Raw genomic sequence first — 22,425 nt, forward strand, 5'->3', positions numbered from 1 at the left:
CCAACTGACGGGTTTTTGTTATCTTCGTTGCCCCACTCTCGGAGAAACCTTCCACATCCACCAACCTCGGATTAACAAATATCCGCCCACCCTAACTTCCCACCCACCCAAGCAGGCGGTCGTCAATGGCATTATGGCAGATGGTAAGTTGAAGATGTCACGCTTCTTTTGATCCCAATATCCAGGAGAACCGAGTCCGTGAGGTTTGGGGCTAAAAGACAACCAAAACAGGGTTCTCGCCCACTTCACCTCCGCCCAGCCCGAGCCTGCTGCCACACTCCCCACCCGATTCCCCAGCTTTCATCGCGTTCAACAACGGTACGTTTCTATCCTGTAAATTGGAGAAAGCCGGCAATTGATACTAATTGAGTTCCAGGCTACGATCAGTGGAACAATCTCATAGCCCCTGACGAGGTGAACGGCTTTGACCCCACCACCCGATTTGATACCCTCTTCAACAGTAAGCTTCCAACATTGAACTCCGCTCCGATCCAGTGTTTATTGACCTGCATAGATCCCCCCGCCCTAGCCCTTCCAGTCACAGAGGAAGAGAGCGCCGAACCCCCCGGCGAGCAAGAATCCCTCAGCGAAGAAAGAGAGACTTCTTTTGAAGGTGACTCAGTTCACACGCAGACCGACGATCTTGAACATTTGTGGAGCAAGTTCGAGGTTGAGTATCGAACTGGTAATCTTGCCGAATTCGTTGGCGATTTGTGGGATCTTTACGACCCTATTTCCAGCAGAAACCAAGTCGAAGCAGCAGAGCTTCTCTCTCTCATAAATTTCTGTGGTATCCTCTTACCCTACCAGAACGGTTACCAGAACGGGAGCACAGAATCCGAAGGCGAGGAAGAAGAAACCTCTGCTTCAGATAATTCGGAGGACAGCAAGTCTGACTCTGGCTCTGACGACGAAAGTACCGGAAATCCCACCGGAACTCCTGACAACGGATACGGAGCTCAAGAACCAAGCTCTTCTGCTCCGAACCGTGGCCCCTCCAATCCCGGTAATTCGTACAGACCTCCGCAGATACTTGGTAAAAGACGCCGCAGGGACAGCCCTGACCACCACAAGATGTCTTCCAAGCTGAAGGAGGAACAGCCCTCTGGGAGCTTCCACCAGGACTACATCGCATCCTTGCGTTATCGCAATGATCTCCCTCCTCCGGACATGCCCCCGAAGTTCCTAGATATTCCACATGAAGGTCTAAGCCGCTTCCTTACCCCTGGGTTTGCTTCCAACCTTGCGCGTCGCGAGGAACCAAATATCGACGTTGATGCCGAGGGTGGTATGCCTATTGACATGGTCGGTATTCCGGGTCTACACCTCGGAGATGAGAGTGGTAAGCGAAAACTTTTCCTTTTATTTGTTTAAAAACGTATATGACTGACACTTTATTAAGCGATTATGGCACCCGAGAACCCGCAGCCGATTGACCCCGCTGATCTCCCACTCCTGATGGCCCTGGATCAGTTGCGCAATCCCGCCCCCAAGAACACGAATGTCAGCTTCCTCCGTCGCACGCAACATATCTCTGTCGAGCGCAGTGCTCCTTCGGGATCAGGTTCTACTACTATCAATGCCCAAAGCCGGCCTCTCAAGAAAACAAAGGTTTCAGTTGATGACCCCAAGCACGTCAAGAAGTTGGTCCAGAAGGGCTTCGATGTCGCCTATCCCGAGAGCAAGTACACCGGCGAGGACACAGAGAGTCATATTCGAGGCCTTCCCGCCACAAAGGCCGAGATTGATGCCTGGGCTAACCCGGTCCACCCTGATAACCCGAAGCTCAAGGCCGTTGGCTTCTTCGCTGTCCTGCCCGACCTAGAGGGCTTCACAGATCCTGGAGGTTTGGTCCAATTCAAATTCGACAAAGCACCTGTTTCGGCTGTTGGTGGAAAGCGGGACAAGCGCATGGATGTGGCTCTGTTGCACCCATCCGCCCCCGAAGATCGAATCTGTGAGGAGCATGCGCAGAAGGTGGCCTTGCACAAAGCCAACCCGGAGGTCTACCCTGACCCCGGTCCCATCCCTTGGGATTATGACCTCTTCTTGTCGGAGAAATCAGAGTCAGTGAAGAAGATTGGTATCAGCATGGACCCGAAGAACCCGAATCGTGACAACGAAGATCTTTATGCTCACGAAGGAACTGAGGGCCACAAGTTCCACCGATACGACCGTGTTCGCACCTACGCTACGAGTGCTCAAACTCTCAATACCGACCAGAAACAGAGAGATATTGCTCTGACTCTGTTCCAGCCAAATGAAGGCGAAACTAAGCAGCAAGCTGCTTACTACTACCCGATCCTCGGCAAGACGCGCCTAAAGCCTGAGCGTGCCCGTACAATCGCCCAGGCTGGGTTGGCACCAACCGCATCCTTGGTCAAGGAAGATCAAATCGACCAGATGCAGGTCGCTGTCCGCGACCCCGATGAGGCCGAGGTCTACAAGAGGGCTCTGCACCGAGCCAATATCGACCCGGAGTTCGCCAAGACTCTCGGTCCTCCCCCGGAGCCACCCGTGGCTGAACAGGGCTCCCCAGATGCCCTGGGCGATGAGGTGGCTGGGGATGACGAGGACACGCGGATGAGCGAAGAGTAAGTCGGTCGCAGTTGTGTGGGAGGACGATCAAATCTCTTTGATCACCTTGTGTTTGAACAGTGTTTGATTATTGTGGATTCCGAGTTATGGAGCCTGGCGCACGTGGGCAGTCGAAAAGGCGTTATCGTATGGTGATTTTGCGAGGGCGGATTAGACTCATCCACGTATGACTTATCTTTAAGAATGAATCCGTTTGACCCCTAGAACTGAAAGCTTCCAGCGAATTCCTTTGATCCAAAGTAACGAAACAAGTGACAACTCCACTGTGTTGGTGTATAATACCCGTGGACTTTGAATCTAGTTCAAATCCTCCCCAAAAAGGAAGGTAGGGCTTGGACTGTTGACTATTCACCGCCTTCCCATATTCACCGCCCGCCGAGAACCCGATTTCGCCCTATGATAACTTGATCTGCAAGGGCGTTGCAGAACCTCGGATCAAGCAATTGCAGTAAGTAATTCCCTTCAACGCTGTCAAGCTCCTCATTATCGTATTTGCGGCCTCGAAAGAATTCGTCCCATGGCCTAAACTCCAGGCCGAGCCAATTGTCCCATATTCAGCCACACGCATCCAACTCGCCGGATCAAGGAACCCAAGCTCACCAATTACATAGGTCCAATTCGGCGCTCTTACGCCGAGGCAGGCCAATTAAGCATACCCCTCTAATCGTACATCCAAATGACCTCTGCATCTGCCACAATGGCTTGGAGGGCCGGTCTCCGAGCTCGTTCGCTCCCCGCCGCCCGATGGTCGCAACGCCCGTCCGCTTTGCTACCGAGGCGGGCCGAGCGCTTGCCTAGTGCTGTGCGATATGCTTCGGACTCGGCTCCTGCTACAGCTGCCGAGCCCGTGAAGGAGGCTGCTAAAGAAGTGCCTAAGCGCGCAGCTCGTGGATCCCGGAGGGGCCTTTATGGCACATCGTTCGCCCTGGCGCTCTTGGTGGGCTATATCTATGGAACTGATACTCGGGCTAGCATTCACCGTTATGCTATGGTGCCTTTGATTCGCATGCTGTACCCCGATGCGGAGGAGGCGCATCACTTCGGCGTGGAGATTTTGAAATCGCTCTACGAATACGGCATGCACCCCCGGGAACGTGGTAACCCCGATAGCGACGGTGCCCTGGCTACTGAGGTTAGTGCTTGGCTCTCTCACAGCGGTTGATGCTACTGCAGCAACTAATCGGGATTACGTTCAGGTCTTCGGCTACACCCTCTCGAACCCAATCGGTATCTCCGCCGGTCTGGACAAGCACGCCGATATCCCCGATGCCCTGCTCGACCTTGGTCCCGCCATCGTCGAGGTTGGCGGTACCACCCCGCTCCCTCAAGACGGAAACCCTAAGCCACGAGTCTTCCGCCTGCCCTCGCAACACGGAATGATCAATCGATACGGCCTCAACTCCAAGGGTGCAGACCACATGGCCGCCGTCCTGAAGCAGCGTGTTCGCGACTTCGCTTACGCCGCTGGCTTCGGTGACTACGACGGATCTGAGCAGCGCGTCCTGAACGGAGAAGCCAACGTTCCTCCTGGCAGTTTGGTCCCGGGCAAGCTTCTCGCTGTGCAGGTAGCTAAGAACAAGCTCACACCGGACGGTGACATCGAGGCTATCGCACGCGACTACACTTACTGCGTAGACCGCGTGGCTCCCTATGCCGACATCCTTGTCGTGAACGTCTCCAGCCCTAATACACCCGGTCTCCGTGATCTGCAAGCCGCTGCACCCCTCACAGCTATCCTGACAGCCGTCGTCGGCTCTGCTAAGAGCATCGACCGCAAGACCAAGCCCTTCGTCATGGTCAAGGTCAGCCCAGATGAGGACTCGGACGAGCAGATCTCCGGTATCTGTGAGGCAGTCTGGAACTCCGGTGTCGATGGCGTGATCGTCGGAAACACTACCAACCGCCGACCCGATGCTATTCCCAAGGGTTTCGCCCTCCCCGAGAAGGAGCAGCAGACCCTTAAGGAGACGGGTGGTTACTCTGGCCCGCAGCTCTTTGATCGCTCCGTTCCTTTGGTCGCTCGTTACCGCGCCTTGCTGGACCAGGGTCCCCCGTCCGAGTCTGCGCAGGATGCTGCTGAGCAGCCACGCAAGGTGATCTTTGCTTCAGGTGGTATCACCAATGGGCAGCAGGCACGTGCGGCACTTGATGCCGGTGCCTCTGTTGCAATGATGTACACCGGTATCACATATGGCGGTATTGGTACGGTGACCCGCGTTAAGCAAGAGATGCGGGAGCTGCTGAAGAAATAAGCGGTATAGAAAAGCCAGGTGATTGCATTTTGTACATAGCATAGGACAGGGAATTGCATCTTCATTTCATTTCATTTCATTTCTGCTTCTATAGCGTGCGAATAGGTTCGCCTTTGTGGGTGTTTTCTAGTCGGATGCTTCGTCTCGAGTCATTTTATCTGTGTGCGTGGCTAATAGAGGGCATATACATCCTGCCTACTTAGGCAATGCCGTCAGAATAAAATATGGGTATAATGCCACAATCCACAAGTCCATAATTCTATGGGAAAGAGGGGCAAAGCTCGGATTACTGCATCAGTTCTAAAATCCACTATAAAGTGGACTAAAGACAGCTGGACCCCACGTTCCAGTTCCGCAGCCACGAACCAAAAAGAAAACCACATACACCAAAACAACCAAGTGGCGAGGTACCGGCTAATTGGGGTTCACCGAAAACCCACGCAGATCTCAAAAAAGCCTTTATGGGTGTAAAGCCAGGTACAAATTTCTGATCATCCTCGTGACAGGTGAATAAGCCCCAGTTTCTCAGACGTGGAGCTCCACGAGCCCCATACAAGCTGTGGAGCAGAGGGTTCTCCATCTCGGGATCCCCAAGATAGGCTTTCCCGAGAAAGTCGGGGAATCTCCTACTCGTCACGACCCACTAAAAGTGGACAGCGGTGCGGTTTGCCTCTGGTTCGCAAGAAGATTGGATGAAATGCAAGCTGTCTAGACCGTTTTTGTTTTCTTGCTTTTGTTTTGATGCAATTTCCACCTGGTATTTGTCTGTATAACAATGACGGTATGATGTAAGACGCGAAACGACAATACCACTCCGACACTGAATCCAAGTGCAATGTTGAAGATGGAAACACCAGACCATTATAATCCTCAGATATTCGTATATCGTAATCGTAATCGTAGACCGGATCGTCCAAATCAAGCGAGACTCTCCTCAACTTCCCGAACAACCTTCCGCACGCCCTCGATTTCGTGCGCAAATCGTCCAAGAAACATCCCATCAACGGCCTTACCAAGTCCACCCTCACCCCAAAGTCCTGGACCGGCACTACCACCGTAAAGCACACGTGCAGGCCGCGACCCGATGACACCACGTATTCCCTCCACGACTGCAGCTACATGATCCACACCAGCCGGCTTCGGCTTCCCAATCGCCCACACAGGCTCATAGGCAAAGATGACCGGTGCCTCGGCAGGGATAGCATCAAGTACGGCGCGAATAAGCACAGCGCACTCGGAAACAGCTTGACCGACCGCCTCAGACGCGACAGCACCGGGCGCAGTAATCTCGCCAACACAGACGAGCGGGACCATTCCCTGCGCACAGGTAGCCGCAGCCTTCCGCGCAGTCTGCTCATCTGTCTCACCGAAGATAGCGCGACGCTCTGCGTGGCCTAGTTCGACGATTGAGCAGCCCAGAGCACGGATGGAGGCAGGTGAAACCTCGCCTGTGTATGCGCCGCTTTGCTCCCACATGCAATCCTGAGCACCGAGGAAGAATGGAGGAGGGCCGGAGGTGAGCTTTCCGGATGCTGAAAGCTGGGTTTCATATTCTTTTAGGATCTCGGCGCAGGGCCAGATGGTGAGGAAGTCTGGGATTAGGGCCAGGAGGAGCTTGGAGCTGTTGGCGGGGTTGACAATTTCGTTTGCTGGGTCTAGGAGGCCGCGCATGTATTCGAGGGTGCGGGCTGGGGTGAAGTACATCTTTAGGGAGATGAGGAGAAGCTTCTCCGGGAGAATGGGGTAGGCTTGGGCCATGGTGATAATGCAATTAGTCGTCTTGGCTGGAAGTCTCGTATGAGGGTATACGGTTAGGAGGAAAGTTGAGAGATTATTTTCCTATTTCTTGGTGTCTGGAGGCGTCAGCCCAATCCCACCCATGCGTTAGTGGCCGACGTGGCTGCACTAAATTCAGGGATGTTCCTACTTACTCGGGAAGCACGGACTGAGCTGGATGATGTCACGGTTTGGATGAGGGAACTAGGCCGAGGAACAGGTCTAGATGCTATAAGGTAAAACTAGGTCGACAAGTTCAGGTACCTAGCAAGGGGAGGATTGAGAACAAAACCTGTTGGAGGATTCCCCACTCCATCTATACAGACGTGGGGTACGGCCGCTTTAACGTCGAAAAGCGGCATGAGATAAACACTAAAGCAGCAAAGCTTTCAACAATTCTCGTGTCGCAATTGTACTTCTCGTTTTATCAACTGGCTCTTTCCGTTTATGACTGAACTGCACGTTTCATCTGAATGGTATCTTTGCGCAGTACCCCGGAGTACACACGACCGATCGCGCAAATCCGGAGTAGAAGTCGAAGTAGCTCTGGACCGGTAACCAGCGGGGAAGTGGGGACGATTACTGGTCTAAGCCAACAGGTCTATGCGTATCGGAGGGCATTCTATGGCCCACTGGCATCCTGCTCATACTGTAACGTGCATTGCGAATAGGCTGCATTCCAGAGAAGTAGTCCGTGGATTACGCATGGTAATGGATCTCGAATTTGAGTCCATCGTGATATACGTATAGATCTATTTCTAGCGTTGCGGCTCCCGCAATGATGTAAATGCCAGGTTTTTCAGTCATCTTTTCTTGCTTTTCGGCCTCAGGGGAAAACACTCACACGGGATATTGAGTCTAACCCGTTCCTTACCCCTCTCATCACTCCATCTGCAAAGCCTCGCACGGGCGTTCCAATGCGGCACCGGGATCAGCCCATTGACCCCAGCAATTGACATGTGCACAAGCCACATCCCGCCCAGTGACATCGATGGCTTATTCAAAAGCCCAAGATCTAGATGCTCAAGATGAAGGTAAATAGCTTCTAATTATGAGACCGTTTGCGGGTATATCTTTGTAAATACGGGGTAAGGTGAGTGTACGGAAACTGTACCGGTTGAAATCTGGTTCCGGCCAGAAAGTCCTACCCGCGTCGGACCAGTCACAGTCCCTGATAACCGTTTCCATGACGCTATGGCGCCCCATTTCCCCCCGACACAGTAACATATCAACAGGTTAGCTGCACTCTGACTTCATTTGCAGAGTGGAGCCTTTGTTCCTCGTCCCGATGCAGAGAGGATTGGTTCCATCAGCCCGTGCTCCACCCTGGGGTATTGGGTTGCACGGATGGACCTGCACCAAGGTATAAAGAGGGCCTGAATGAATGTCAAATGGATTTCGATTCCCTCTCAGACCTATTTCAATCCTACACCAAAGCTCCCTCTTTCCACTTAAAAGCCTCTTCTCGATCTAAATCCATCATGTCTGCTCAGCCCCTCCGCATTGTTATGGCCTGTGACGAGGCCGGTGTTCCTTACAAGGACGCCATCAAGGCCGTCCTGGAGAAGCACGACGGTGTTGCCTCCATCACCGACGTCGGCGTCAACACCTCCGATGACAAGACTGCCTACCCCCACCCCGCCGTCGAGGGCGCCAAGCTCATCAAGGAGGGCAAGGCTGACCGCGGCCTCTTCATCTGCGGTACCGGTCTCGGTGTCGCAATCGCTGCCAACAAGGTGCCTGGTATCCGCGCCGTCACTGCCCACGACCCCTTCTCCGTCGAGCGCTCCATCCTGAGCAACGACGCCCAGGTCCTCTGCATGGGCCAGCGTGTGATCGGTGTCGAGCTGGCCAAGAAGCTCGCCGTCGACTGGCTGCAGTACCGCTTCGATCCCAAGAGCGGCTCTGCTGCTAAGGTCCAGGCTATCTCTGACTATGAGACCCAGTTCGCCGGCCAGGCTTAAATGTGCCAATCAAGGGGCGAATTTCTCTTCTTTGCGTACTGAGACTATGTGCCCCTATGTCTTTGTCGCAACTTCGTGCCGGTGGAATGGTTTATATACCGGTATATCTTGTTGTGCGAGGCGCAACTTGAGTCGAATTTCTTTTGTCGATATACTAAGCGCATCATGATACCACGATTCCAATGTCGAGTCTTGCTGTATGGGTTGAGAATTAGATGATAGAGGAACTTATTTACTGGTCCCTTCCCACAAATGCGAAACCTGCAGTCTTGATTTTTTGCAATCTTTTCCGGAGTAATATCTGTAAATGTGAACTATGAACTGCTGACTCATCTGAGGTTCTGCGGGGATCGATAAGCTTCTATAACGAGCAACCGTGACCTCCGATTCTCCAAGTAACATACATCCTGGCCCCGGGAAAAAGCGTCTCACCCGAGCTCTGTTTCGTTCTTTATATTATATTTTCTCATTCTCTGCTCCAAAAAAAACCCGCACCCAATATTTGAATCTTCTCCAGGGCTCTATACAAGGTGAACCGCCCCACCTGGGGGTTCCGAACTGATTGATCAGCGACTCCAAAAGTCGTCTTAAAACCACTTTCACTTTCACCTGGCAACCCTGTGAATAAGAAACACTCCATCACCACCATGGCCCAAGCCCTGAAGACTAAAGCCAACGAGCTATTCAAGCAAGGCGACTATGTCGGTGCCGAGGAACTCTACTCCCAAGCGTAAGAACAATCTTACTCTCCGCGACCCCCGAAGAACCTACCCCACGTCTCCGCGCAAAAGCACAACATGCATAGCACTAGAACGACTTGACTAACTCGTTCCGGAATTTAGTATCCTCAAAGATCCGCATGACCCGACATTCTTTACTAACCGCGCCGTTACCCGGATCAAGCTTGAGAAATGGGCCGACGTCGAACATGATGCCCGTGCCGCTATCGATATCTACGGCCTGAAAAATACGGCGACGCTCAAGAGCTCCTATTACCTTGCCCAAGCGCTTCTGGGTCTTCAACGCCCCCAGGAGGCGTACGATGTCGCCGTGACCGCGTACGAGCTTAGTTTATCGGAGAAGAATGCGCAGACGGAGAACTTGTCGCGGACTGTTCTGCGGGCTAAGCAGCAGATTTGGGCGGCGAAGGAGACGGCTAGGTTGCGGGAGATGAATGAGACATTGCGTGGTGTGGAGGAGCTTGTTGAACGGGACTTGGAGCGCTCGATTGCTGAGTCTAAGGCGCAGCTTGAGGCGGGGCAGATTGGAGAGATTGGGTTTGGGGAGGATTGTAAGGCGTTGAGGGAGGATGCGGCCAAGATGATTCAGGATGTGCGAGAGGCGTTTCGGATTGCTTCGAAGGGGGAAGTACAGGAGCGGGTAAGTTCTTTTTCCTTCCACTGGCTGTGTCTGTTTTGAGTTGTGCTAACCTGGATAGGTTGTTCCGGACCATTTGGTTGATGGTATCACATTTGAGATCATGCATGACCCTGTCATTACCCCATCTGGTATTAGTTATGATCGCATTGGCATTGTTAAGTATGTCGAAAAAGCTGGTGTGGATCCGGTCACTAGAGTTGCAATGACTGTCCAGGATCTGCGGCCTAACTATGCCCTCAAGGCTGCTTGTGAGGAGTTCTTGACCAAGAATGGCTGGGCGGTCGACTGGTGAAGACATGTTCCACTATTCATACTTATCCTCGTGGCTTGTACATATTATTTTGGTTTATTCAGGTGCATAGCGAGTGAGTTCACTAGCGTTGGCATCGACTTGCATTGGTAGGCGTCTTTTAGTTTATGAGAATTGACATTGTCTGATGTATAGACACTACCATACATACTTACTGCCATACAAAAACATTTAATGAATTTTTGTTATCCAGGTTGTCGAACGTCATATAACACTATGAGATATGATAAATTTCTCATATAGGTGCAGACTATAAGTGGTATCAATGGTATAGAGATATCATTAGCCAGAGGATCATACCCCGAGACCCCAGTCTGCCGCCATGCGCTGAAGAATTGCCGCGGACCATGGTTCATCTGAAGGTCGGTACGGAGTAAGGGGAAGATCATAAGGCATGCGCAGTCCAACTACAGTAGCAACACCCGGAGCCAAGGTAGCCGGATCAGGCTGGTTCCGCTTGAAACAAGGCATCATCAATACATCCGAAGGTGTCGTAGTATGCGCAGAATCCATGGAGTGAGAGTCGTTGTATAGTTCAGGCCAAACAACAACGCCAATCTCAAAACTTGATATTCTCACTTCGCCACTTGCGTTTGGGACTGCACCCCAGGCCTGCGTGGATAGATTGGCAGATGTCACCATGGCCCAGTCAATGGTTTCCATCTTCTCGTCATGAAATCGAATGTATGTTTTGATGTGCGGTGCAGCTTTACCGCGGCCAGCCTCGCGGTTCGGCTTGTCTTCAGAGAGGTCAATGACTTTTGAGGCACCGGCCCATTGACATAGATGTGGGCGTAAATATTGTAGTTGTTTCTGATGAGCTGCGCTTTGAGTTTTCATGTGGATTGAACCGCCAGATGCATACCCATCCAGAGAACGAAAAACTTCTTCCGTTGTTGGCCATATAATCGAGTATTTTGGTGGGGGATCGGATGATGGTGCAAGAGCTTTGAAAAACTCTTTTAGCCATTTGTCTGATTGGCCGAGAGAGGCTATCGACGAGACCTGGGAATTTTAGACTTTGAGCTGGTTTCTAAAGAGGTATGCATACCTGTATCGCAATATGACCGACTTGGCGATCCTTTTCTTCTTTGGTTTGTCTCACGGGAACTTGGCCCATCAGATTCTTCAACGCAGGCCAGCCCCATAATGTTGTATTTCCGGAATCGAGATCAATAAGACTTTGCTTTGAAGGTACACTTGCAATAAGAGCCGCACGTATCGCACCAAAGTCATACTGGTTTAGCTGCTGCACTAGGGGGCCCGTTTTCTTGGAGCCATACGCTCTCAGGTATGTAAGCAAGTCTTTTTTGAATCGTGTACCGGTGCCCAGAGATGTAGTTTCCGAGGGAGAAGATAAGGCCCCTAGGCTCAACAGAGACAGCAAAGGAGATTGCCAAACCGCTTGGGTCATATTCGTCCAGTCTTGTGGGATCATGTTGGCAGTGTGGATGACAACCCTGGAATTATTAAAAATGAGGTCGCATACCAGGATGTAAAGTCGACTTACTGGGCTAGATCATCATGCCGGAGAAGAATCATCATTTTAGAATGATGAGTCCCGAAACGTTCAGGCATATAGGCTGTAATAGCCTCGACATTCGGATACCGAGTGCATGCTTCCTAATTTTGGTAAGCTTTGAGCCCTCCTCCAATTAAATAAGGATATGCATGTCAAAGCATTGAGGATACTTACATCTATCCGAATCTTATTCATGGATTCCCGCTCCCAGGATCCATGAACAATTTTGACTTGAACGAGACCTCTGACATCCTGATCAAAGTTGGACATCAAAAAATCCACATCAAAGCAGTAGTTAAATTGCCAGCACTCCTTGATCATGGGGTCCCCAAGAATGTCGCGTAGTTCAACTGTGCCCTCATTGAAGCCTCCTTTGTCCGGGAGGCCTTGGATATGAGTGAGCTGGAAGGGTGAAGAAATCAAACGAGAAGAATAAATTTTATTTGCTGGGAGTCCGTCATCCTGATCACCAGGAATCGCAGGACACACTGAGATCGGTTCCAAGGGTTGCCCGGAGCGTGTCCGCGTCGGCGGTGAAATGGACCTTTGCAGGGATTCAAGTGGGGTCGAGATGCCACTTGCCGAACTGTCACAATCTTTGAGTGGATCCGTAGAGATTCTTGCCCGCTTAGAGGGGCGCTCCGTCATAATCAAATATGAGGTGGTAAGGAGCTGAGAATCAGATGAGGCGAAAGAAGTAAGGTTCAATGATCGGAGATTGATACCAAACTTGGAAATGTGGAGCCCGAATGAATACCGCAAGTGCAATTTGGGAATGAGATATTGCAGCATTCAATAAGCTGCGAAGTCTTGAGTTGAAGACGGAGTTTCAACCAGTTCGACGGGGAAGTATATGCGACTCCTTGGCGTTTTTTTGCTAACCAGGACGGCACACGTGACCTTATCTGACCAGCGAATATCACATCAGCTGATCTGCTCTCTCTCACACCACTGTGACAACCTATGCCTTTGGACGACATTGCACCTGATCCAAGAAGACTGTTGATTGATGCGCTTGATTCTATTTACATGATGAAGTCAGCGGTCGAATGCATATCTCTATTGCTAATCCTCTTGGTGTTATCGACATTCCAGAAATACATATCCGGGCATGAGTTGTCTTCCGAGATAGAGGGTTAGCTAGAGAGCACTTCCTAAATGGCGTAGGCGGCGAATTTGATTTCCTCTGCTGTGTCGGTGTCGTGAGGCAAAGAACCGCTAAAGGCCCCGAGGCCTACTGTGTATAGGAAAGTCCCAGCAGATGTCTTTACACAATTGGTCGGCGAAAATTGGGAACTCATTTCGCAGTGAACGGTACAACCCCGATTCCTTACCCGCAGGAGATCGCGCCTTGGCGATTCATGGGTAAACTTGACGCAGAGTCTAAGACCCTGGAACTCCCCCCAAATGCAGTCCGGAGAGGAGCGGAACACAGAACTCTAAACTAGATCGGCAAACGATCTGGACTTGAATGATATAAGTACTGTAATATGTATATAGTGAAAGGTATTTGACAGCGGTTTTTAGACCGCGTATCCTGCTGTGCCTTCATCAGACCTCTTGATATGGCATTCAGACCACTCGACACCATCCAGAACGGCGAGTCTGATCGGTACAATTGCAAGCATCTCTTGCACCATTTTCTGTTTTTCTGCTGGCAAATTGTCCACAACGGCCTTGGGTGGCCCGTGTAATTTCATGTATAATTGCACACCACACACTCGGCAGAAACAATGGCCATTAAACTTGCGCTGAAAGAGGTATTCTGATGTGTTCTCAGATCCGTGAATCGAGACACTGTCTCGGTGAGAGTAAATGCAGATATTGGCATTCTATCCGAGTCAGACCTAGCCACATGGGAAGTTTTCGGGAATGAATGCTCACCCTTTGGCAGATACTGCAGTTATCTTCCTTGATCTCCACCTCTGACATAGGTTTGAGCTTCACGGCTAGAGTTACGGCACCACAACAACAGCCTCCAGTGTAGAGCTTCAGATTGTCGCCTGAGACTTTCGGTAATTGTCCGTGGAATGGAGCAGAGACAGGTGCGCTGTCGTAAGGGCCATCCAGGCTATTTTAATGTTAAAGGAAATCTTCTGTGAAAGGCCTTGAATTGCCTACGCCTTAATTTCAAGAGTAAATGGATTCACGCCTAGCAATGCTCTTGCCTATATATAATCCACATTCAGCATCGCAGACGTGGCAGGCTGGGACAAGGACCACTCACATTCACAGCAATATTTGATTCTCCCTTCTGTACCATATGATTCTTCGCCATGATTCCTGTACCGCACACTGGGCAAAACTCAAAGGGATAAGGTCAGTGATAAACAATCTAAGTGTCATTGAAGTTTCCTCACATAATGTTCCCCGCTGCGATCATTTGCAGTATATGCAGCCATGACTTGCTGACCATCTGTAATCCGGAACTGAGATTTCTCGGGAAATATCCAGAGATAGCCCTTCTTGCTACAAATCGAGCAACGGCAGCTGAAAACATGCCACAAGGATTGGTGTAGATCCAGATCAAATCTAATTTGACCGCAATGGCAATTTCCCCTATAAGATTTTGGCGAAGACATCTCGTTATCAGCCATGTTCACCTCTGCCATGTTTTTGTTTGAGATGAGATCTAGGAACATATGAGATTAGAAGGTAAGGGCAGCAAGAGAAGCATGTATGTTTCGCAGGGAGCAACAAGGAAGAAAATAATCTACGAGAGGTGAGGCCCGGGTATAGGATAAGCACGTTTCTAATGTGGACGTTAGTAGGCTGGAGACTGGGAATCCGGAGACAAAGAGGGGATCTAGTCAATATATGGGGGCCTTCGCAACGCTAGCTATATCTGATTTAGTATGATGATACAGTGCCGCTATCGCTTCAAATGTCCATAGAGAAGCTTTCAAACCCTTATCATATGACGCACCAATCCTGATTTGGTTAGTCTTACTTGATGATCCGTTCTAAGGCTGAATTGTGAAGTGTTAAAAAAAAAATAACAGTATAGGTGTTTAGCAGACGTATGATTGCCCTTCTCAAAATAAACTCAATATGCCCATGGCGCCTTCCAAGGGTCCAGACCCCGCGTCGAAGGGCACGAACCCTCCATGTTTAGCAACGTAAGCCATTCTTCATATTACTCAGAGCAAAAACAAAAAGGGTCAGAAGATTTCGCAAATACGCCCGGTGACTGAGTGAAGTGAGTATTTAGTCCCTTAGGCAGGAACCAGGATTGGCTGACATTACTTTCACGTTTGTGATACTGTCCACATTTCTGCGCATAACACTAAGGTTAATGTCTACTTATAATTCTAGTTTGAACCATCAAGAAGAGTCGAAGTCCGCGAGTCTGTTAAATTTTACATAAATTATTTTGACAATACATTACTAAGCCCGATTTATACTTCAGAAAGTATCAGGCTTTGCTTCTTCACGACCTCACTTTGACAGGTTCCGGGGGGTTAGGTATTCGAAAGCGTCTGAAGGTCACTAGTTCCATCACCGCCTATGAAAACACACAGCTTAGTGACCAAAGAGTTATTGGCAATTAAGATCGAAGATATCCTGTTGTTATTAAAAGCTATATTTTGAAAGGTACAGATATCATGTATTAGGGCACAAAAAGGCGGTATCAGGACAACACAGGGACACTGATACAATGTTTGCTGCCGGGAGATGCTATGCATAGAGATGGGATTATCATTGCTCGATAACAGAATTATGGTACAATAGTGGTTATGTCGTCTCAAAATACATCTCAAATGGAAAATAAATGACACAGGGATTTGAAAAGATGGCGCATCACAGGTTCAACCCCGCAAAGAGATCATCCTCTTCAGCTTCTAATTCCCCATTCTTTCTGAGAACCGCTTTCACAACTTTCTCCTCCCACTGCAGACGCTCGATGAGCTGAGCGAGGTCTCGGCAAAGGGAGCGGATCGCAGGCCATTGGCGATCACGCAGGTTCGGGTCTCGTAGCACGGTATTGTATAGCTCCTTGCGATATTCGGGCCCGGTAGGGACCTTGAAGTCCTTAGCAGCAGCTTTCTCGGCTGCGTTCCGGGTATTGTCGTTGCCCACCGTCCCGCCCTTCTCTCTTGCGTGGACCTCATCTGCTGCATCATCCTCCTCCAGGCCATCCTCCTCCAGGCCATCCTCCTCCAGACCATCCTCCTCCAGACCATCCTCCTCCAGACCATCCTCCTCCAGACCATCCTCCTCCAGACCATCCTCCTCCAGACCATCCTCCTCCAGACCATCATCATTCTCTAAGCTATACTCCTCCAGTGTGTTATCCTCCTCTACCCCATTTTCAGGAATTACTGAATCCTCATCAGATTCTTCTTTGATCCCCTCAGCATGCCGACAAAATGACGAGGGCCTGTCAGAGTCGTCGGAGTATTCAGAGTCGTCGGAGTCTTCAGACTCGTCAAACCCCTCGAACCCGTCGGACTTTTGAGATTCCTCGGCTCGCCGACGCTTATTAACCGAACTTCTAAGCGTCCGCCCAGAGACATTGACTGAACAGAGGCCATCAGGCTCGTCAAACTCATCTTCAACGTCCTCGGCCCGCCGACGCTTGGTGGCCAGATGCTGGGGAGCTCGGCTAGAAGCCGTAGATGACGGAGGCTCTTGAGACCTGTTGGGCTCTTCAATCTCCTCAGCACGTCGACGTGTAGTGGCAGAAACCCTAAGCGTCGGGCCAGCAGTATTTGGTGTGAAAGGCTCATTGGACTCGCTATACTCATTAACCATACCCACACAGCCACGTCGCAGGACTGGAGCGCCAGGGTTCACGGCCCTGAGTGCATTGAAGATATGGGGAGGAAGGAGGCCCGAACGGAAAGAACACTTGTGAGTTTGAGCACCCCAGGCACAATTGGCACAGGCTCCATTGAATAGAAGCCGTCCATGGACAATGGCAATCTTGCAGGATTCGAAAGGACCACAGCCACGGCGGCAAAAGTCACACGCGTATCCATTAGGGGCAGAGATCCCAACCTGCTGCATGAACGCAGCCCGGCGCGGAGTTGATCCTCCGCGCGCGATTGACCCAGTGATAGGCTTCCGGTTATTCTCGCGCCAGTCCACGTCCGTGACGTGTGTACTGGTGATAGGTAAGGCGAGTAGTAAATTTTTCTCGTAGTTGGACTCAAAATGAGACCGCAAGGGGTTTCCAGAGGTGTCGAGACCAGGAATATCGCTTGGCTTCTGACCAAATTCGTCCAACTGGGATCCATCCTGCTCGTCCATTTGACCATCCATCTCCTGCTTGTCCGAATGGGGATTCGCTACTTGTTTCTTGAGGATCTGTATGGATAGTTTCTTGATCAATCCGACTCGGGAGGATCAGCAGAGTCCTATCAAGCTCTTAGCTAAATAGAAAAATAGGAGTTGTGGGTTTGTTTCACGACACGCCCGCTTGTAGTACACTTTCTTTGTCCACGGGTTGTCATGAAGCTATCACGTGAATAGCGACAAGGATATGTAATCAGAATGAAATAGGCACAATTACAATCTCAAAAAACAATTTATCATAGTAGAAAGGACGAGCATGCGTGAAAGAGTAAGTTTTGATGGATGAGGTGACTTCCTACTTCACGGGCCCACGCGGCAACGATGAGCCAGAGCATCCTAGACATTACCACATTGAGGTTAAAAGGGGGTGGCTATTTCCGCAATCTAGAATAATTTGTTTTTTTATATGTATCTGAAATAGTATATAAATGGAGTTTTCTAATTGGTTGCGGAGGATGATGTTCCAGGCCCCGCGTTCGTTTAGATCGTAACTTTATTTGCCTCTTACGCCCTAAAGATCTGGCGTAGAATAAAGTCAAAGCTGCATCCATTCCTCTCCTAGCGATGTTCGCAACTCGGAATGGATAATGACGAACAAGAATGCCCAATCGGTTTAGTACGTCCGATCTTTATGAGTCTTCTGGCATTTGTGAAGAACTAGAAACATCGTACTCTATATAACACACCATACCCAAAGCGATTCGAATCACCATCATGAAACGAACTATTCCCTTCTGGCTTCAGTCGAGATGATATTCTTCATCAAGATGCTCAAAAACGAAACTGCGCCAATGAGAGCAAAGTTGTTTCCTAGGATATATTGTCCAGGAACAAGCACCACCTCATTCTGCACGACGAAGTCTGTAGCAGCTGAGGTCGACAAACAAGTTTACTGAGAACTTTGGGTAAAATATAAATACATTTTGGACTATTGTACAGGTACTTCCAATGAAATAGCATTTCCGCGGAAAATCACCACATGAACCGTTGGATCTTACCAGGCTCCTGGGGCCACTCAAAGCCCTTGTATAAGAACAGATACCCGGTGACAGCGTTAATAACCAAGAACCAAACAGTCTCAACGAACTTGGGTGCATTGGTAGCCAAGTCATTGATTTCTCTCTCCCTTTCGGTTTGAGGACGTTGCTTCCGAAATGCGGCAGGGTTCGGCATGGCTGGAAGATGCAGACGCCATAATACCCAGGGGATGATAAAGTAACGAGGTTCGACCAAGGGGGCTGTCACAAGGGACAGGGTGGTCGCTGCAAGCCATACAAGGACGAAGCTGACACGCGGAGCGCCATGCTGCTCCTTGCGACGCTTGATGAGGCCTTCTTGAACCTTAGCATAAGCCTCAGGTGCCATAGGCTCGGGCTGGTTTGACTTCGGTTTCGATTTTGATTTAGGCTTCGATTTTGGCTGCTGGTCCTTCTTGGCTGCAGACTTCTCGTTGGCTCGGCGGGTCTTCCTGTTTCCTTGGGCCTGCTCGGTGGCAGGGGTTGCAGCAGCTGGCGCGGGTGTTGGAGCTGGAGCTGGAGCCTGGGGGATTCGAAGTAATCGAGGCGGTGCCTGGACAATAGTGAAGCCAAAGGCAGAGACAACGGCCCATCCGCAGAGGAAGTAGACCAGAACGGCCGCATATTTCACAGCAGGGTGAACACCCAGGAGAAGCCGGAAGACATAGAAGACGTAGTGTCGGTTATCGGCTAGGGTAAAGGGGTGCACGATCGTGTTAAAATGGACGATGGCGAGCATGGTTGGAAGGACAAACAAGGCAGCGAGGAGCTTTGGGAGCCGTCTCTGCTTCTCCGGGAAGCCATAGTTTAGATACTTGGGCAAGAAGGTCACGGGGATAATGATATTTGCCATTGGAACGATAAGCAGTGGCCAAGAGAAGAAGACAAAATACGGCCAGATGTAGAGCATCTGAGCCAGATGTATGCCGGCCGTGTGAAATTCCTTGTGACCTAGATATTTGTTAGCTTGAAGTTCTCAACTTGGACTTTCAGATAGGGCTAGGATGACCTACCAAGCACAACACCGTCGTTCCACAAAACGAATGCACCAAAAGCTCCAAGAATAATCATGTGTGGTATGACCGAAGCCACGGTAGCGAGCGGGTTCCTGAGGCAAGTAGTAGCAAGAGAAATAGCGGTTTTGAAGTAATCTAACCATAACCACTAAATCAGTACAATCAACGGAAATGCCAAATTCTGTTACACGTACCTTCTAAGCAAGCCTCCGAGACAAGAGGATCGTAAATCTCATTCTGCAAACCGCCCTTCACAATATCTGAGATCCCAGATGATTTGCATGCCTCAGAAGAGCTCCGAATTTTTCGAACCACCTGTAATCCACCTAGAAAGACCGAAACCCAAAAGATGTTGGTCTGTCGGCAAGCAAGCGCAGCAAGACCAAAAACAAGGAATCCCAACGTAGAAAAGAAAGCAGCAAAGCCCGATCCAGTATTCCTCTTCAAGTCCCAATTATAAGCCTCGATAACGACCAAAAGAGCGAGGATATCGGTATAGTAAAGACCGGAGAAAAAGAACAGCGGCGGGAACAAGCAAATATTCAAGACGGAATGGCTGAGCCATGAGCCTAGAGTCCGGTTGTTTCTCAAATTGTGCACAGCATCAGAAAGTGTCTGCAGTCTCCAGGGTAGGAACATAGCCGTAGTGGCAACATTGGTCGTGCGGAGAGCTTCGGTGGTGAGCTTCGTCGGAGACCCGCGGAGGAAGAGCAACGCGGCGCATAGTAGATAGGACCATAGGTACAAGCCAGGCGGAGTAGTAATTTTAGGATCCCAATGTGTCCACTGGCCTGCCCAGTAAGCTTGTGCCTGGGGGACGTGAAATACTTCGTCTAAGTATGGTTCGGGGACTTCGGTTTGAACTTGTCTCCTCCAGAGCGGGATGAACACCAGCGCGAATGGAATGGAGTAGCGCGCCGCGCGGCTTAGATTTGACTCGAGAGCAGACATCTTGTTCCAAGCTTCGACTCGAAGCTTCAGCAGACTGGAGCTCGAATCGCTGAAATTTGGAATTGCGGAGTGGAAAAGAACTACGTAAACGAGATGCTACTTACTCCATTCAGGCTGCAAACACGCCAAACACTGCATTTCAATCAAGACCCGATTCGATCCCGCAACGAGACCAACATGCCGCATTGACGGCGTGAACGCCTGGAATTTTGTCAATTGACTGTTATTACGTGCACGGCGTCCGTGTCAATACCGTGACGCACAATGGCCTTCCCTTTCCCACAGGGCATTGCGCCCTCGGAGATCGCCTTTCTAGCAGAGATGGAGATGGTGACCATCGTACCCCGACAGCGTCTGGAGGGCCTGGAATTACTAGGAGTAAGTCGTAAATCTCGGTTTTTGCCTGTAATGCTCGAGAATACTAATTGACCCGTCCAGGGGCCTGTCGAACCTCTCGCTCCACCACGTCGTGCCTCCCTTCCCCTCTGGCTCGCGCTGCTTCTAAAACGTCAACGTCGCGCCAACATTATACCCCCCACATGGCTACACCCAGAACCTCTCAGTCTGATTCTCGAAGTTGAATCTCAACATCAGGACTATAAACATGCTTTCTCGCCCCCGCCTCCGCTACCAGGCCAGCCTGGTATGCACGAGCAAGGACTAGAGCCCACTGCTCGACCACAATACACACCGGACGGGGAAAAATATTTTGCTGCGCCGCCGTTTTTGCCACATAATACTGCGCAGGCGAGAACTTCTTCGGGGGAGGTCCCTGCGCTGCCGTTTCATTGGATCGAGGTTGGTAATATGCTACTTGATGCCGCGAGTGATGACCTGATGGATCCGGATCAAATCCGACGGTTATTGAAGGACTTGCGCGAGGTGCGCATGGCGAAAATGAGGTCTGGTGTGGATGTTCTGGATGCTGCTGCAACTGGTGGCGGCGGAGTTGCGCTGACAGGTGTTGGTGCGATGGAGTTGGGCGAGGAACGTGGGTTCCTGACAGGCGTTGTGGATAACCTCCGGTATGATATACACAACTATATAAGCTCTAGATTGTTTATACTGACTGGACATATAGCAAAATCGGCGCATCAAAAGAGCAAGCTCGGCGGGAACAAATGGCCGAGCGCGCAAATGGCGGTTACGACGGGACCCAAGATGAAGAAGAGGATTACATGGAGTTTTAAATGTTGCATGGAGGGCTTTATGTTTGTTGATCTTACGATTTCTCTTTGGCGTTTAAGGTGCATATGCGACGTGGATCAATGCCCCCGGACGAATATTCAATGTATATAGACTCATATACCCGACTTTCCTGGTCTGATGAAAAACCAGCGATTCTAACCAAAAACTGTTCCAATTTACCTAACACCATACAGCATGCGAAACGCTCTAATACAAAACGAAGGTGGGGAGAACATCCCGCACGCCGTGAATGAGTGGGAGAGTTGTCCAAGAAACATAGGTCTGGGGTTTTTGTGGCGAGGTCAACCAAGAATTCAAAATCGAGATGGCGCAATTATTTAACAGGATGGAAATCCACCTCATTGGGCTGGGCCCTTGCCCTTCTCCATCATCTTCCTTCGCGCGGCTAGGATCATCTCGTCTCGGCGCTTTTGAAGTAGACGCTGTCGCTCTTCTTTGTTCTGCGACCAAGCGCTTGGGGAGGTGGGCGGTTGGTTCTCTGCGCTTTCAGCGCCGAGTCTCGCGCTGAGATTATATCGGGAGATCAAGTCCTGTCCATCCGCCTTTGATGATGTGGCCGTTGACGTAGCCGGGGCTGGGGCATGCCCGCGGGGCATTACGACCTGGGGTTGGAATGACGGGGGTGGCTAAGATTCAGACGTCAGCATAAAACGCAAGTACTTAGCGATCATGTCCGATCGATGCTATGATGGACTGGACTGGGATAGGAGATCGTGAATGATAACATCAGCGTCGCAACACGTACCGTTTCCAGGCCCCGCCCGGCTAGGATTCGTTCTGTTGTCGCCGCAACACTGCCACCATTGCGCTGCAAGTCCCACATGATATCGCGAGTGCTTAGCTGGGGGAACATCTGGGCGATCTGTTCCACTTGGGCCGGATCAACAACGTTGCCACGGCGGGGGCGGCCTCCGCTGGAACCTTCATCGCGGTTGAAGAACCATCGGAGCACGAAGTAGGAAACGACTGCTAATGTCAAGAGCGAGGGGATGTTGAGCGAAGGCTCATCGTCGTGCATTGTGTCGTGTTGCGCCCTGAAGGTTGTCTGGTTGAGTCGACGTAGTGCGGGCGAAGGCGGAGTAATTCCGGGTTGGGCAGGAGGTCATGTGGATTTGGCCGACCTCGGGAGGCGT

General features: G+C 50.6%; 11 protein-coding genes across 11 annotated transcripts; 5 read left to right on the plus strand and 6 right to left on the minus strand.

The window, feature by feature from the left end:
• Positions 1–133: 133 nt before the first annotated feature.
• Positions 134–2,598, plus strand: N7484_004923 (uncharacterized protein; the record flags this gene model as incomplete). The annotated part of the gene is made up of 5 exons (XM_057115343.1): positions 134–143; positions 232–318; positions 377–460; positions 515–1,342; positions 1,403–2,598. The coding sequence occupies 5 exons, from the start codon at positions 134–136 to the stop codon at positions 2,596–2,598; spliced, it is 2,205 nt and encodes a 734-aa protein (XP_056975483.1).
• A 676-nt stretch (positions 2,599–3,274) lies between these two features.
• Positions 3,275–4,850, plus strand: N7484_004924 (dihydroorotate dehydrogenase 2; the record flags this gene model as incomplete). The annotated part of the gene is made up of 2 exons (XM_057115344.1): positions 3,275–3,730; positions 3,795–4,850. The coding sequence occupies 2 exons, from the start codon at positions 3,275–3,277 to the stop codon at positions 4,848–4,850; spliced, it is 1,512 nt and encodes a 503-aa protein (XP_056975484.1).
• A 918-nt stretch (positions 4,851–5,768) lies between these two features.
• On the minus strand, positions 5,769–6,608 carry N7484_004925 (triose-phosphate isomerase; the record flags this gene model as incomplete). The annotated part of the gene is made up of 1 exon (XM_057115345.1): positions 5,769–6,608. The coding sequence occupies one exon, from the start codon at positions 6,606–6,608 to the stop codon at positions 5,769–5,771; it is 840 nt and encodes a 279-aa protein (XP_056975485.1).
• Positions 6,609–8,107: 1,499 nt separating this feature from the next.
• Positions 8,108–8,590, plus strand: N7484_004926 (RpiB/LacA/LacB family sugar-phosphate isomerase; the record flags this gene model as incomplete). The annotated part of the gene is made up of 1 exon (XM_057115346.1): positions 8,108–8,590. The coding sequence occupies one exon, from the start codon at positions 8,108–8,110 to the stop codon at positions 8,588–8,590; it is 483 nt and encodes a 160-aa protein (XP_056975486.1).
• A 647-nt stretch (positions 8,591–9,237) lies between these two features.
• N7484_004927 (putative U-box domain protein) lies at positions 9,238–10,262 on the plus strand (the record flags this gene model as incomplete). Its single annotated transcript, XM_057115347.1, has 3 exons — positions 9,238–9,320; positions 9,433–9,970; positions 10,029–10,262. 3 exons carry the CDS (start codon positions 9,238–9,240, stop codon positions 10,260–10,262), a joined length of 855 nt encoding a protein of 284 aa, XP_056975487.1.
• Positions 10,263–10,574: 312 nt separating this feature from the next.
• N7484_004928 (tyrosyl-DNA phosphodiesterase 1) lies at positions 10,575–12,594 on the minus strand (the record flags this gene model as incomplete). Its single annotated transcript, XM_057115348.1, has 4 exons — positions 10,575–11,285; positions 11,332–11,740; positions 11,791–11,903; positions 11,977–12,594. The coding sequence occupies 4 exons, from the start codon at positions 12,592–12,594 to the stop codon at positions 10,575–10,577; spliced, it is 1,851 nt and encodes a 616-aa protein (XP_056975488.1).
• Positions 12,595–13,325: 731 nt separating this feature from the next.
• Positions 13,326–14,080, minus strand: N7484_004929 (GFA family protein; the record flags this gene model as incomplete). Its single annotated transcript, XM_057115349.1, has 4 exons — positions 13,326–13,634; positions 13,687–13,873; positions 13,924–13,970; positions 14,030–14,080. The coding sequence occupies 4 exons, from the start codon at positions 14,078–14,080 to the stop codon at positions 13,326–13,328; spliced, it is 594 nt and encodes a 197-aa protein (XP_056975489.1).
• Positions 14,081–15,603: 1,523 nt separating this feature from the next.
• Positions 15,604–17,067, minus strand: N7484_004930 (DUF3716 domain-containing protein; the record flags this gene model as incomplete). Its single annotated transcript, XM_057115350.1, has 1 exon — positions 15,604–17,067. The coding sequence occupies one exon, from the start codon at positions 17,065–17,067 to the stop codon at positions 15,604–15,606; it is 1,464 nt and encodes a 487-aa protein (XP_056975490.1).
• A 1,005-nt stretch (positions 17,068–18,072) lies between these two features.
• On the minus strand, positions 18,073–20,083 carry alg10 (dolichyl-P-Glc:Glc(2)Man(9)GlcNAc(2)-PP-dolichol alpha-1,2- glucosyltransferase; the record flags this gene model as incomplete). Its single annotated transcript, XM_057115351.1, has 3 exons — positions 18,073–19,067; positions 19,130–19,267; positions 19,327–20,083. The coding sequence occupies 3 exons, from the start codon at positions 20,081–20,083 to the stop codon at positions 18,073–18,075; spliced, it is 1,890 nt and encodes a 629-aa protein (XP_056975491.1).
• A 264-nt stretch (positions 20,084–20,347) lies between these two features.
• Positions 20,348–21,273, plus strand: psf2 (DNA replication protein PSF2; the record flags this gene model as incomplete). The annotated part of the gene is made up of 3 exons (XM_057115352.1): positions 20,348–20,461; positions 20,522–21,108; positions 21,165–21,273. The coding sequence occupies 3 exons, from the start codon at positions 20,348–20,350 to the stop codon at positions 21,271–21,273; spliced, it is 810 nt and encodes a 269-aa protein (XP_056975492.1).
• Positions 21,274–21,630: 357 nt separating this feature from the next.
• N7484_004933 (CUE domain-containing protein) lies at positions 21,631–22,310 on the minus strand (the record flags this gene model as incomplete). Its single annotated transcript, XM_057115353.1, has 2 exons — positions 21,631–21,918; positions 22,038–22,310. The coding sequence occupies 2 exons, from the start codon at positions 22,308–22,310 to the stop codon at positions 21,631–21,633; spliced, it is 561 nt and encodes a 186-aa protein (XP_056975493.1).
• Positions 22,311–22,425: the final 115 nt, after the last annotated feature.

This window comes from Penicillium longicatenatum (genome assembly GCF_028827895.1).
Source record: "Penicillium longicatenatum strain IBT 33135 chromosome Unknown contig_2_segment0_segment0, whole genome shotgun sequence".
Classification (NCBI taxonomy): domain Eukaryota; kingdom Fungi; phylum Ascomycota; class Eurotiomycetes; order Eurotiales; family Aspergillaceae; genus Penicillium; species Penicillium longicatenatum.